Consider the following 12,979-nt stretch of genomic DNA (forward strand, 5'->3'; position numbering starts at 1 on the left):
TAGTTCCACTTTAACATAAGCACAAGGCAAGCTTTTCTGTATGCTCTGCAATGCATTCTTAAGAAGCAATCAAGCTTTAATCTCTAACCAACCCAAAGTGGCACCATGAGCTGATTCACTTACTTACTTTTCTCAACACGCGCTTGTAATTGCAGGTATCCAACCCTCCACAGTATCATGCAAGCCGTGCCATAATACGCTCATATGTATGCCATAAATTACACAGAACTTGCACATTTATTTACAGTTGCTGCTGTGTATGTTAAATCAATCCATTTATGTGTAAACAACCTTGTGCCATAGGTTACTGTGCTCAGCACACACACCTACATGGCAATAATAAGTGCAAAGACAGATCTGAAAAGGGAATAATTTCTAGTTTAATATGGTAGACAACACACATGTATTCCACTGACATTTTATTAGCATGGGAAGATTGGGACAGATGGAGAGGTCTAATGGCAAGGTCCAGTCTTGCCTCTGAAGGTGCATGTGGAGATGGAGTGACAAGATCATTAATTAACATCTCCGTGTTTATCTGTGTGGTTGATGATTAAAACAGCAAACTGTCACTCAGCAGTGAAACCCCCCAATGATTATTTCCATGAGTCTGGGGGCGTCTTAAAAGATATACCACTTGATGTATAAATATCTACTGTCATCAACGCTGTCATCAATGCACAAGGCCCAGAAAAAATACACCCTCCTTATTAAAGAAAAAAACCCTTATATACTGTATTTTATAACATTTAATTTAAAAAAAACAATTATGATCTTTGAGGGTCTTCCAGAGGCGGGTCACTATTTCACTACGATGGCCCAGCATTCCATACTGATTTCTGGCAGCCACATACTGCTCCCGTCTTCAATGTGTTGCTTTCCATTTGCAGCCTGTTTTTCCATATGCAGCAAACTCTTCCATGCAGCTGCCCTAGGCCTCGGCCTTTGGGCTCTTTCCAGGAATCTCACCCTGCAGCTGAGATTGTTCAACTTTATACCATCCGTCCCCTCTGGCTTTCTGCAATGCTGGTATCCTTAAAGGGCATCTGAACTGAGAGGGATACGGAGGCTGCCATATTTATTTCCTTTAAAACAATACCAGTTGCCTTGAGTCCTGCTGATCTTTCAAGTATCAGTAGTGTCAGAATTGCATGCCTGAAATAAGCATGCACCTTCTTGTACAGATGCCTCTGACTGATACATCTCAGCGATAGGTCCAGCAGCCTGGTTGTAGATGTTCATTGCCCCCAATGCTTTCATCTGCCTGGAACCTCCTTATGGAGCAGATGCCTGTATGAGAAGCCTCAGAAGGAGCTGCCATGCTTGCTCAGGGACCTTAGCATCTGCTTGACTCCACTGGACATAATATGCAGTCCAGCAGCGGTTTGAGACCGGTACTTTCTAACCAACGTTTTTCATGAATGGATTTGTGTCGTGATCGATTTCTCTGTGCTGCATCTTCTCTATGGTTTGCATTCGGATGCTGTCTGATCTATACATCCTTTTTAATTTGTCTTCATGGATGTTTAATGGGGCTTTTGCTTGATTTGATCGTGTTTGCTGCACCACACTGTCAGCGCAGACTCACAGTGTGTCGTTATTCCATTGAATGATGTATGAGGCCTTGTACCCGCTCTGCCACTAAATGCTTGTTCTGCTTAATGTATTACTATCATTCTGACTGTCTGACAGAATTGCTGCTTTGATGAAACAAATTGATTCAGACTTTCCTTCTGATTTTCCCAGCACTGAATTGTGTGTTTGTATTGCGCTACCGAGCTCTCTATTTGGTATCTGTTGCAGTGTCATTTGTATGCATTCTTATGCACGCCTTATTAATTTTGTGCCTGGTACAGCACAGTACAAGAAAAGCAATCAGTTTTCTAACCCAGAGGCGTCGCTTATTGTCTCTTTTAAAATACCCACTCATTGATTTATCAATATATATTGATTTTCAATTAAACATTCTGAGGTTATTGTTTGTGTTTAATGAGTTTAATGGGTAGCCTATGATCAGCGTATCTTTCTCTGCATTTCCGGTATGTGGGAGAACTTAGTTATGAGACTAATAAAAATGGATCGCTGGTTTATCTCGTAACATTCTGTAAATTTAAATTCTTTCCAGGATTTAATGAGCAAAGACAGAACATTTACAGACGCATTTGATGTGCATGTAGGCATTTCAGTGCAGATATTACTATCATGTGTATGTTTCTCATAGTTTACTCACAGTGAGCATGTACTGAGGCTTCTGGGTCTCCGTCAGTATACAGAAGCAGGTGGCAACATCATGGCAATGGCCCAGTCCTCTGTAGGGTGTAGGGTAACATTCACCTACTCTGTACACTGCTGATTGGACAGGAATCATAGCTGTTAGAGCAATGGATATGTAAGTATTTTGAGCCGAGATCTATCATGTTGGGTCACTGAAAGGGTTAATATCAGGTATGGAAGTGGCTGACTCAGTCCTGCCTCAGGCAGGAAGTGACTACAGTGTGACCCTCCCTGATAAGAAATTCCAATTATAAAACACTTTCCTAGCTGAAAATGGCTCCTGATAGCAAGAAAGAGATAAAAATCAGTGAGCGTCACACTGTAGTCACTTCCTGTCTGAGTCAGGACTGAGTCAGCCACTTACATACCTGATATTTAACTTTCAGACACAAAGAAAAAAAGGAACACATCATAGTTTTTTTTTGTGTGCTGGGCACTGTACATACACATGTCTATCTCATCATGTCACATGTCACTTCGGGCATCCTTTAAGACTGTTGCCAGAAATGATCTAGAATGATCCTTCCAGGCAACAGTTACTGAAAGTGTGTATATAGCTTTAGAGTTTAGAGGAATTTGGAAGCTGCAATCTTTAGTTCCTTTTAGAAAATGCCAACTACTTGATTGGTAAGCTGGTCTTGTACTATTGTTATTATTTTGTGGTTCTAGGGGCTGATTCAAAAAGCATCAATGGCAGAATATTGGCACGAAAGCCAGGCAAGAAGAATTTTCAAGGAGGAGTTGTAATAGCTGTACTCCCTTGAGCTGATGTTTTTATACAGTAATAGAGCCCAGGACTTCCACTGTTTTGAGCTCTTTGGACATAACCTGCACAAGATATATTTTAATTTGAATTAGAGGGCTTTATGGAAGTAGGGCTTGAGAGACTAGTGGAGTATTGCTAGTATGATCAGGTTTTGGTGAGCCATCTGGATACAGAATGTAATGAGTGATATGCATTTTGCACGCTCAGGTCTTCTGACTTCTTATCATGTATCCAGTGTTGCGGTAATAGTCTGTAGGATTCTGTTGGTGCATCAATAAGGTCTAGAGTAATCCCTCCTATCTCAGCAACAGCTGAGAGCAACAGCAGACAGCTTTCACTAAGAAACATGTAAAACTACTGAGCAGTGACCTGGGAACACTACAGGTTTGTCTGTGTAATGCAGCTTGTTAAAATACTTAAACTTTATAGAGTTGATTTGATTCAGATTATTTTTACTTTGGGAAACTGGAGATATGCTTTTAAGTTTTTTACATTTCCAAATGTCACGGTTTTGAAGATGGTTTGGAAACTTGGCAATTGTGCTACCACTTCATTCCTGAATGATCAGCTCTTGGTGCGGTGATTTATTGAGCTTATTGCTCCATCTGCCATCCCTTGCCTTTTCAAAGTATTCATGCTTGTATGGCGTTCTTCCACCGACTGTGGTGCAGGAGGAGGAGGGAGATGTAAAATCTAAGGGCTGCTGCAATAACATGAAAATCTGGCCCTTATTCAGTTCACTTTTTCTCTTAGATTTTCAATATTTTGTTTAAATTACGATAACTTTAGCATTCTGCAGTTGAGAAAGTATCTAAAGCTAGGTAAAAAAAGTACTGTCAAAATTATTGTAAGTACTCTGTGGCTTGCTGGTGGCTTAAAGGACATTTTATTGATATGGTGTGAAGATATCACCAGGAAATGCTATGGCCCAATGCAAGTGACCTTGGGGAGGCAAATGCGCACAGTATAAAGGTTTTTATCTGTGTGTAGTTTTTATTTGACATTGATCCCCACTCTATAGTGTGTGTGTTGGCCATGACTCTGTCACAGTTTGTTTTCCTTTTTTTTATGTTGACTACATGACCTTTTTACTTTTTTTTTTACATTGTCTATATTACCTTTTGTTGAAGAGTCCTCCAGCAGTATCATCATATTTGACTGCATTTGCTTTTTTTTACTTCTATGCACAGAATATTAACATCATCTACATGTATTCCTTCTATCTATCTCACATGTGATTGTTCTTCATAACTGCTCAAATTATACATTTCATACATTTCTGTCAGTCATGATGATGTGACCCAAAAGCGGTTGGTTGGTAGGTACTGAGGGCTTCAATCAGTTTGGACTTAAAGGACATCCAAGGTGAAAATAAACGGATGAGAAAGACAATTGTGTCTATCCTCCTTCTCCTAAAAATTCCTTTTTTAGATCCCCACAGTTTTATTTTATATTTAAATCTAGTTTTGTAAGTTTTTACTATTTCATTGTCTCTGCTCAATGACACCTTCATTGAAGTATGCTAGAGATCAAATCTATGAATTATTGACCCTTTTTATCTCTTCCTGCTCTCAGAAGCCATTTACTGACAGGAAATTATTTTATGGCTGTAATTACTTGTCAGTGAGGGTTATGCTATAGTCTGACCCGGTCCCGACCCAGATAGAAACTGTCACTTGCATAACTCGTGTTTAACTCTTTCAGGCAGAGAAAGGGAAAAAAAGAAACACAGCCTAGTTATTTTTGTGCTTGGTACTTTACATACACGTCTATCACATCATGTCACATGTCACCTTGGTTGTCCTTTAAGGAGATAGCCTTTTAGTCTGGAACAAAAATATTTTTTCTATAAGGCAGATTCACTGACCAGTGACCACCACAGACAATCTTAAATACTGCATGTAATTTATAAGGCAAATTAGCTACCTGGGTTAATTGTGTTTTCCCCAAACTGTTTCTAGATGATTAGCTGCATGCTTGTTTCTGGTGTGATCCAGACACTACTGCAGCCAAATAGATCAGCAGGGCTGCTAGGTAACTGGTATTGTTTAAAAGGAAATAAATATGACAGCCTCTATAAAGGATAACTGAAGCGAGAGGTTTAAGACCAGATTGTGAGCCTCTCTTAAATGATACAAACTGTTCAGTATACGTTGGAATTGCAGAAAATCTCAGTGCTATGTAGGGTAATTAATACCTAATAATAATATTGTAATACAGAGTGCCAGTATGGAGCCTGCAGCTTATCAAATATCTGCAGATGTGTGCAACTGTAGTTGGGCTACTGCCATTCATATCACATTCATATTTATATTCCATACATCAGTGTTATTGGCATGCACATTTTCTCAAAGTGGACCCTGCAGCATTAACACTAAGTAACTTTTATTTCACATTTATTTTAGCAAAAACAAAAAAAGCTATCTTGATTTCTGCCCTTGTAAATGTAACCACTGCCTGCACTGCAGTCTCTGCTGATGAGTTCTCAGAGGACTGAAATGGCAGCCAAGTGCTCACAGCCTAAAATTACTTCCCTGTATTTCTTTTGCCTTTATGTTTTTATAGATCTCCATGGCGACCCAGCTATCATAACTGTTGGAGACATTGTATAGCCTTTATTAAACCATGCACTTAAGATCATTGTCCTTTGGCAGAACCATGATTACACTATCTAGAAACAAAAAAATAAGTGTGCAGATTAAAATATAATGATTTTCAATCCACAAAATATGCTCTTATTTTTATTTGGCTTCACATACCCCTGATAACAGAAAACAGACCCAAAGTGATATCCTGTTATAATTGCAGTAAGACATGCTGATTATTTATCTAGTGGTTTTTCTGACTATAACATGTGTTTGTGTTTATCTGTCCTTCCTGTCTTATTAAAGGTGACGATTAGAGGCATGGATATCACATAATCAGCGCTGAATCGCCGAGACCACGTGTGCTTTTCCACAAATGCTCGTCTCCTTGCAGTCCAGTGCTGAGAAAAGCATGGATGAATCAGCCTTATTGGACCTTTTAGAGTGCCCAGTATGCCTGGAGAGACTGGATGCCTCTGCAAAAGTCTTGCCATGTCAGCACACCTTTTGCAAACGCTGCCTACTAGGGATTGTGAGCTCCCGGAGCGAGCTGCGCTGCCCGGAGTGTAGGACGCTGGTGGAGTGTGGGGTGGATGAACTTCCCAGCAATATTCTTCTGGTCCGACTGCTGGATGGGATCAAACAAAGGCCTAGGAAGCCTGGGACAGGACCACACACTGGGAATAGCACAAATGCATTAAGAGCACAAGGCAATGTTACTACTAATTGTGGCACAAATGAAGCACAAAGTAATCAGGGGGGACCTCAGAGGATACAAGCACGAAGCCCTCCTGTACGGGTGAGTTACAGCACAAAGACCAACTATTTATTTATATGCTAATTTCATTGGATACGCATAATGCTGGCCCATTTAACATAACCAAATGGCAAATCCAGGCTTCAAGAAACCCGCTCCTTATACATTTCAATGTTGCATGCTTTTTCGCAGGGCAAAAATGCACATAATGCTTTCCCATGGAGAATCGCAGGGAAGTCGTGTGTGTGTGTGTGTGTGTGTGTGTGTGTGTGTGCTCTGTTGGCATTCCCTGTGCGATTCTCTATTGCCGATAGTCCGCTGCTCTCGGCTGTAGGATAAAACTGTGCAGAAACTACTGTTTTCCATGGACTCAGGTGTGAACCACGCCTCAGTGCACTGTCAGTCATGTCGGCTTAGTCCGGAGCACTGGACTCTTTTACACGATCAGCTGAAGGCGGCAAGTGCACTGGCCAGACACTTGCTAGCACTCTGCTTGGACAGTAGACACGTGAACTCCCCCCCCCCCCCCCTTCTTATGAACCCCATTAAAGAATCTGTACTGTAAAATTCTTACAATAAAAATCATACCATTCTATTCATCATGTTCTCCTGGGCCCCTCTGCTGTGTCTGCCTCTCCCTGCTGCAATCCTGGCTTGTAATTGCCATTTTTATGCAGTGTTTACATACAAAAGAAATAGCAAGTGATACGCTGAGAGTAGGTCATACAAAGTGTGCAGGGGGCCTGGAGAGGGTGTGTATAGCTTCTATCCAATCACAAGCAGCACAGCACATTCCAGCCCGACAGTCGACAGAGGAGAGAAGATTAGATCATATAACAGAGATAATACAGCCACTGTGCAAATAGGAAAGGCTGCAGTAAGACAGAGCACATTAGAACAGCTATAGGAACATATACGATAGAAGAAATAAGGCTCAAAATTGTGTCTCCAGAGTCTCCAGTTTAAGTTCCATCTAAGCACAATGGTTACTGTCCTCATACACGACACACAAAGGTTTTTTTGGCTGCTGGGTAATGCCGCCACATGTTGAGCGTGGCACTTGCAGTGTTACCAAATGTTGCCATTCAGCTGTATGGAATTGCAGCCGTATGGCATTTGTGACCGGGAGGCTGAACTGCCCAACAAACACGCAAGTCAGCCTCTCATGGAAAAGAGGCCTTACACATACATACCTCCAGGGCTGTGGAGTCAGAGTTGGAGTCGAGAAGTCGGAGAAATTTTGAGTACCCGGAGTCTGAGATTTCATAGACTGAGGAGTCGGAGTCTGATTATTTTTGTACCAAATCCACAGCCCTGATAAGTATTAGGCTAGAGTCAGAGTCGAGGAGTCTGAGCCATTTTGGGTACCTGGAGTTGGAGTCTGAGTGGGTGGTTTCATAAACTGAGGAGTCTGAGTTGGAGTCGGAAGATTTTTATACCAACTCCACAGCCCTGCATAGCTCCAGTATGTTGTTGAACTTTTTTTCCCCCTGTTCTAAGAAAGAATATTCTTTATTGTGACTACACTACCAGAGCTTTGTGAAAAAGTCATATCTCTGGAGACTCCCTTTAGGCTTGCCTGCTGGAATGTATGGACATGTTCTCAGAACCCCAATGAAGACCTATTCCCTGTAACCCTGCTAATGCTGCAGCTGTGTCTGTAGAAAGCGATGTTACGTGCACTTGTCCTCGCCTCATGTGAGGCGCGAGGCGGAATCCTAAGTTCTTATAGCTGTTTCAGGCAATCCTGACACATGTCCCCTTGGGATGTTGCCCCAGGACTTGGCTAAATCCACCCACCTTTGACACTGTTAATCTTGCTGCAGATTTGTTTGAATATGTGAGGATTTTCTGCTACAATGGTTTGTCAAGATAGAGAAACTTTTTGCACGTGTGATGCCAAACATCTGTCTTACTCTGGATGGAGCTTATTGCGAGCAGCTGTCTAGGAAGAGCGGGTTAAGCCAGGGTGTGGTGTCTTGTGTTCTATATAAGGTTTTTTTTTTTGTTTTTTTTTATTGCAGCACATATTGTAGGATATTGTATATTTTATATCCATCTCAGAGTTAGCAGATATAGGGCAAATATGTGACTCCAAGTGGATATTTAAACAGTGCTTTTTTTGTGTGGATCAGAAATGATAAAGAAGTAATTTTTTTCAGCACAAATCTAAAGTACACCTAAACTGAGAATATGAGGCTGCCATTTATATACGTTTAAACAATATCAGTTGCCTGGCTGTCCTCCTGATCCTCTGCCTCCAATACTTGTAGCCATAGACAGTGATCAAGCAGGCAGATCAAGTGCTCTGACTGGCTTAACTCCAGGCTTGTTTCAGGTGGGTGATTCACATACTACTGCAGCCAAATAGATCAGCAGGACTGCTAGGCAACTGGTATGGTTTAAAAGGAAATATATATGGTGGCCTCCATATCGCTCTTAGGTCATGTGTCCTTTAAAGGCAGTGAATTCAGGGCTTGTACTAAGATTGTTGTTGCTAAATCTTGGCTTAAAGGACCACTGTCGCGAAAATCTTAACATTTAAAATACATGTAAGCACATACAAATAAGAAGCATGTTTCTTCCAGAGTAAAATGAGCCATAAGTTGCTTTTTTCCGATGTTGCTGTCCCTTACAATAGGTAGTAGAAATCTGACAGAACCGGCAGGTTTTGGGCTAGTCCATCTCTCCATAGAGGATTCTCAGCATGGTCTTTATTCTTTATAAAAACTCTCCTTGAAAAAGATTTATAAAAAGATGCTGGCCATCCTCTCTGCTCGCTGCACACTTCTTTTGGCATTTGGACGGAGCAACTGCCATTCACTGAGTGCTTTTGAAGATAAAGAAAACCCTGAGAATCCCCCATGAGGAGATGGGCTAGTCCAAAACCTGTCTGTTCTGTCAGATTTCTACTACTTACTGTAAGTGACTGCAACATAGGAGAAAAGTAATTTATGGATCCTTTTACTCTGGAAGAAACTTTAAGATGTTCGTGATAGTGGTCCTTTAAGTGCACCTGCAGTGATAAACTCTTTCCATGACTTCGCTCCAAAATGTAGCAAGAGACATGCAACTATAGTCAGCAGATGGGAGAGTGACCGGCATCTACAGCTAGCATACCTTCTTCAGACTTTCCCATATACACAGTCAGGGAATATTTTCTAAAATTGGCCTATTGGATATGTTTCAGCTTACAGTCTCAGGCCGGCGGTGTGCCGATGCAGTCATGAATGCAGTTTCTTGTTTCCCTGCCTGAAACTTGCCTTGGATATGTGATGCTCTTCAATCTGTAGCCACAATGAATCTGTCTTGGTGGATTGGGTTTCTGGCACACAAAAAAAAAGTAATTTGTCAGACGCTATGAATGACTGTTCATTCACCAGATGGTTGGCCAACACAGCTGATATAAGCAGTTTCAGCTGACTAAAGTAAAATGTGTAGTGATACCTTTACTGAGATACTGGCTAAAATTCAGCTTTGTAACACCCGCAGTAGTCTAGTAACCAGAGGACGGGTCTGTCGTTTGCACATAGAGTTGCCGTATCACGCGGGCGCGCGCTGAGACAGCACCTTTATGCAGGGAGGAGGCTCGTCAGCTGACCGGCCGGTCGGCTGACGTCAGAGGAGGCTCACGGCGCTCCGGATTGGTTGATTGTTGTGGGCGTGGTGGTGGAGTCTCCTCTTTCATAAGCCTTCTCTGTTCACTCGCAACTTGTCTGCTGTTGCGAATACTTATGTGCTAGCGCTTAGGTCATAGATAGTATCCGGTGTGCTTTGATCTGGGAGGAAACCAGGAATTTCATACAAGACTAGGATTGTATACTGTTATTGATATTCTGTGTATGACTCTTGCTACCCTCTGACTCTGCTCTTGCTTATCGTTCCTGTACATCTGACTCTGTTGCTGAACCCTGCCCGATATCTTATTATTCTCTTGCCTGTCGATTCTGTACTGTGCCTGCTCGCTCGTTACTGATCATAGCCTGTCTGACCTCTCTACTCACCAGTGAGCCCTTGTCACTGGTGAGGTGCTCTACTGATAGTACCCACCAGCTCCTCTGGTGAGATGAAGCCAAACTAATCAGTTACTGTGTTCTAATAGTACCCACCAGCTCCTCTGGTGAGGTTAAGTCTAACTACTCAGTTATACTGTTCTATAAGGACCCACCAGCTCCTCTGGTGAGGTTTAGCTACTATTCTGTTACTGTTGCACCAAGCACTACATACCTCGTTGCTTACCTGCTATACTTGTATTATTGGTGATACTGCAGATCACCACATAATCAGGTATAACGTCTGTATTATTGGTGATTCTGCAGATCACACATAATCCGACATCTGAGTTGCTACACCGATCGTTACAAGCTTGAAGATGAGGACCTTTGACAGCTGTGTGTGGCAAGGCAAAAATATATTCTATTCAGGTCAGTTAAGAGTGTGCTTCAAAGCAAGCCTCTAACCACATTCATACCTGTCCTGCAGCCACAGGTGTCCTTTTTTCTGCCAAGTGTCCTTCTGTGATATATTAACCACCCTGGCGTTCTGATTAAATCGCCAGGGTGGCTGCGGGAGGGTTTTTTTTAAATAAAAAAAAAACTATTTCATGCAGCCAACTGAAAGTTGGCTGCATGAAAGCCCACTAGAGGGCGCTCCGGAGGCGATCTTCCGATCGCCTCCGGCGCCCAGAATAAACAAGGAAGGCCGCAATGAGCGGCCTTCCTTGTTTTGCTTATATCGTCGCCATAGCGACGAGCGGAGTGACGTCATCGACGTCAGCCGACGTCCTGACGTCAGCCGCCTCCGATCCAGCCCTTAGCGCTGGCCGGAACTTTTTGTTCCGGCTACGCTGGGCTCAGGCGGCTGGGGGGACCCTCTTTCGCCGCTGCTCGCGGCGAATCGCCGCAGAGCGGCGGCGATCAGGCAGCACACGCGGCTGGCAAAGTGCCGGCTGCGTGTGCTGCTTTTTATTTCATTAAAATCAGCCCAGCAGGGCCTGAGCGGCAGCCGCTGGCGGTGTTGGACGAGCTGAGCTCGTCCAAACCGCTCAGCTGGTTAAGGAGTGCCATGTAATATACTAGGGAGTGCCAGCATCACCCTGAGCTGAGTGTGCATCAGATCACTTCCCGCTCCTGCTTTTGTCTGCCCCTCGCTGGTCCCACTAGGTCACCGGTGATTGCACCTTACAGTACAGAGGAACAGCATAGTGTGCTGGAGGCAGGCTTGTCTGTGCTACCTGGCAAACTCCTCTCTTCAACTGCTGCCTCTAGTGTTTTTTCAGCTACACTCCTCTCTGCTGCTGCTGTGTTAAGGCCTCAATCTAGATCCTTTTCTCCATTGCTAATAACGTCCATACTTCCACAGGAGAGTGTGATCCAGGTCAAGGCTAGATAGCAGCAACAGAGAGTAGGCCCAGTGGACACAGTGGCAGTGGGCTGGAGAAGTAAGATGCAGTTGCTGAATAGAGGAGCCTGGGAGGTGGAACATAGGATTGGTAACCATGCCAGCCCATTTTCAGCATACACTGCTCTACTAGTCTTCTGCACTGGGTGAGGGCACGGGGGGGCTGATAAACCAGTGGAGGAAGGGTGGGGGAGCTCTGGTGCACATTTTCCACAGAGGCCCACTTTGGATTATTACTGGTGGACAAGGGCAAATGTTAGTTACTTTATTGTAGGGGTATATTCTGTTGCAGGAGGAGACGCCAGAGGTGTGTGTGTTTAGGTAGCACTGGTATAAGAATGTTCACCATTTGGTCTTTTCTAAGCGCTTGTGATTTTAAAAGCTCTTGCTAATGAAATTATATGTCTGTGTTGAGCAATGTGTCACCCACAGCATTGCATTAGCAAGAGCTTTTCAAATCACTTGCACGTAAAAAGCTCTTGCAGTGTGAACCAAAGTTTACGGTCATTCTGACCATGTGGACTGCTGGTCTGACTCTCCAAACTCAAGTGGACCTGTCATAACCAGTGTAGTAAGCTGTTGGGACAGAGAACCTGTTAACATGAGATGAAAAAGATGAAAACATCCTTATTTGTTCCTTTCTGCCCACTTAGTGGTGGAGTGATGTATACCTGTGAAGATCATGCAGACCCTTCCCAGCATGCCTCACCAACTTCTTTTTTGCCAAAATGTTGACTATAAAAGCAGTGGACTTGTCAGAAGTAGTTCAGTGTAACAGCTCTTGCAATGGAGGAGGTAGATAATTTTTCAGCCTCTTTTTTTATGTATTCATGCAAATACATAATTTCAATACAGTGTTACTATTTTTTTTTGTTAAACATGTGTTGCGTAATACAGTATCTCATACTCATGTTGCAAGGGAGATGTTTTGAGCTGTGTCATATTCCTCAGGATTCATGGAAATCTTGCTTTGTACACACGACGTCTCCTCTTCTAAGTGATCTTTCCTCGTGGCCTGTGAAGTATAAACTTTTCACTTTGGTGCTAGAAGTGACTGTTTGCAGACTATTTGGATATGGAAACTGCCACAATTATAACTCCTCAGAGAAGATAAATTGCTGAAGGAACGCACAGGGCTATATGGCATGCTTTTCTGTAAAGGCGTTGCTAATTGTGCAGACGTAAGCCTGACCTGTG

At 42.9% G+C, this 12,979-nt stretch overlaps 1 protein-coding gene across 3 annotated transcripts in view; it reads left to right on the top strand.

The window, feature by feature from the left end:
- The window catches only part of SH3RF1 (SH3 domain containing ring finger 1), a 231,223-nt gene that overhangs the window by 6,509 nt on the left and 211,735 nt on the right, over positions 1-12,979 (top strand). For all 3 annotated transcript variants that reach the window (XM_068278811.1, XM_068278812.1, XM_068278813.1), the window contains exon 2: positions 5,932-6,424. In XM_068278811.1, coding sequence (XP_068134912.1) covers positions 6,002-6,424 — 423 coding nt within the window. In that variant the 5' untranslated portion in view covers positions 5,932-6,001. The remainder of the gene's footprint in view (positions 1-5,931; positions 6,425-12,979) is intronic.

The sequence above is a fragment of the Hyperolius riggenbachi genome, chromosome 1 (assembly GCF_040937935.1).
Source record: "Hyperolius riggenbachi isolate aHypRig1 chromosome 1, aHypRig1.pri, whole genome shotgun sequence".
NCBI classification, from domain to species: Eukaryota; Metazoa; Chordata; class Amphibia; order Anura; family Hyperoliidae; genus Hyperolius; species Hyperolius riggenbachi.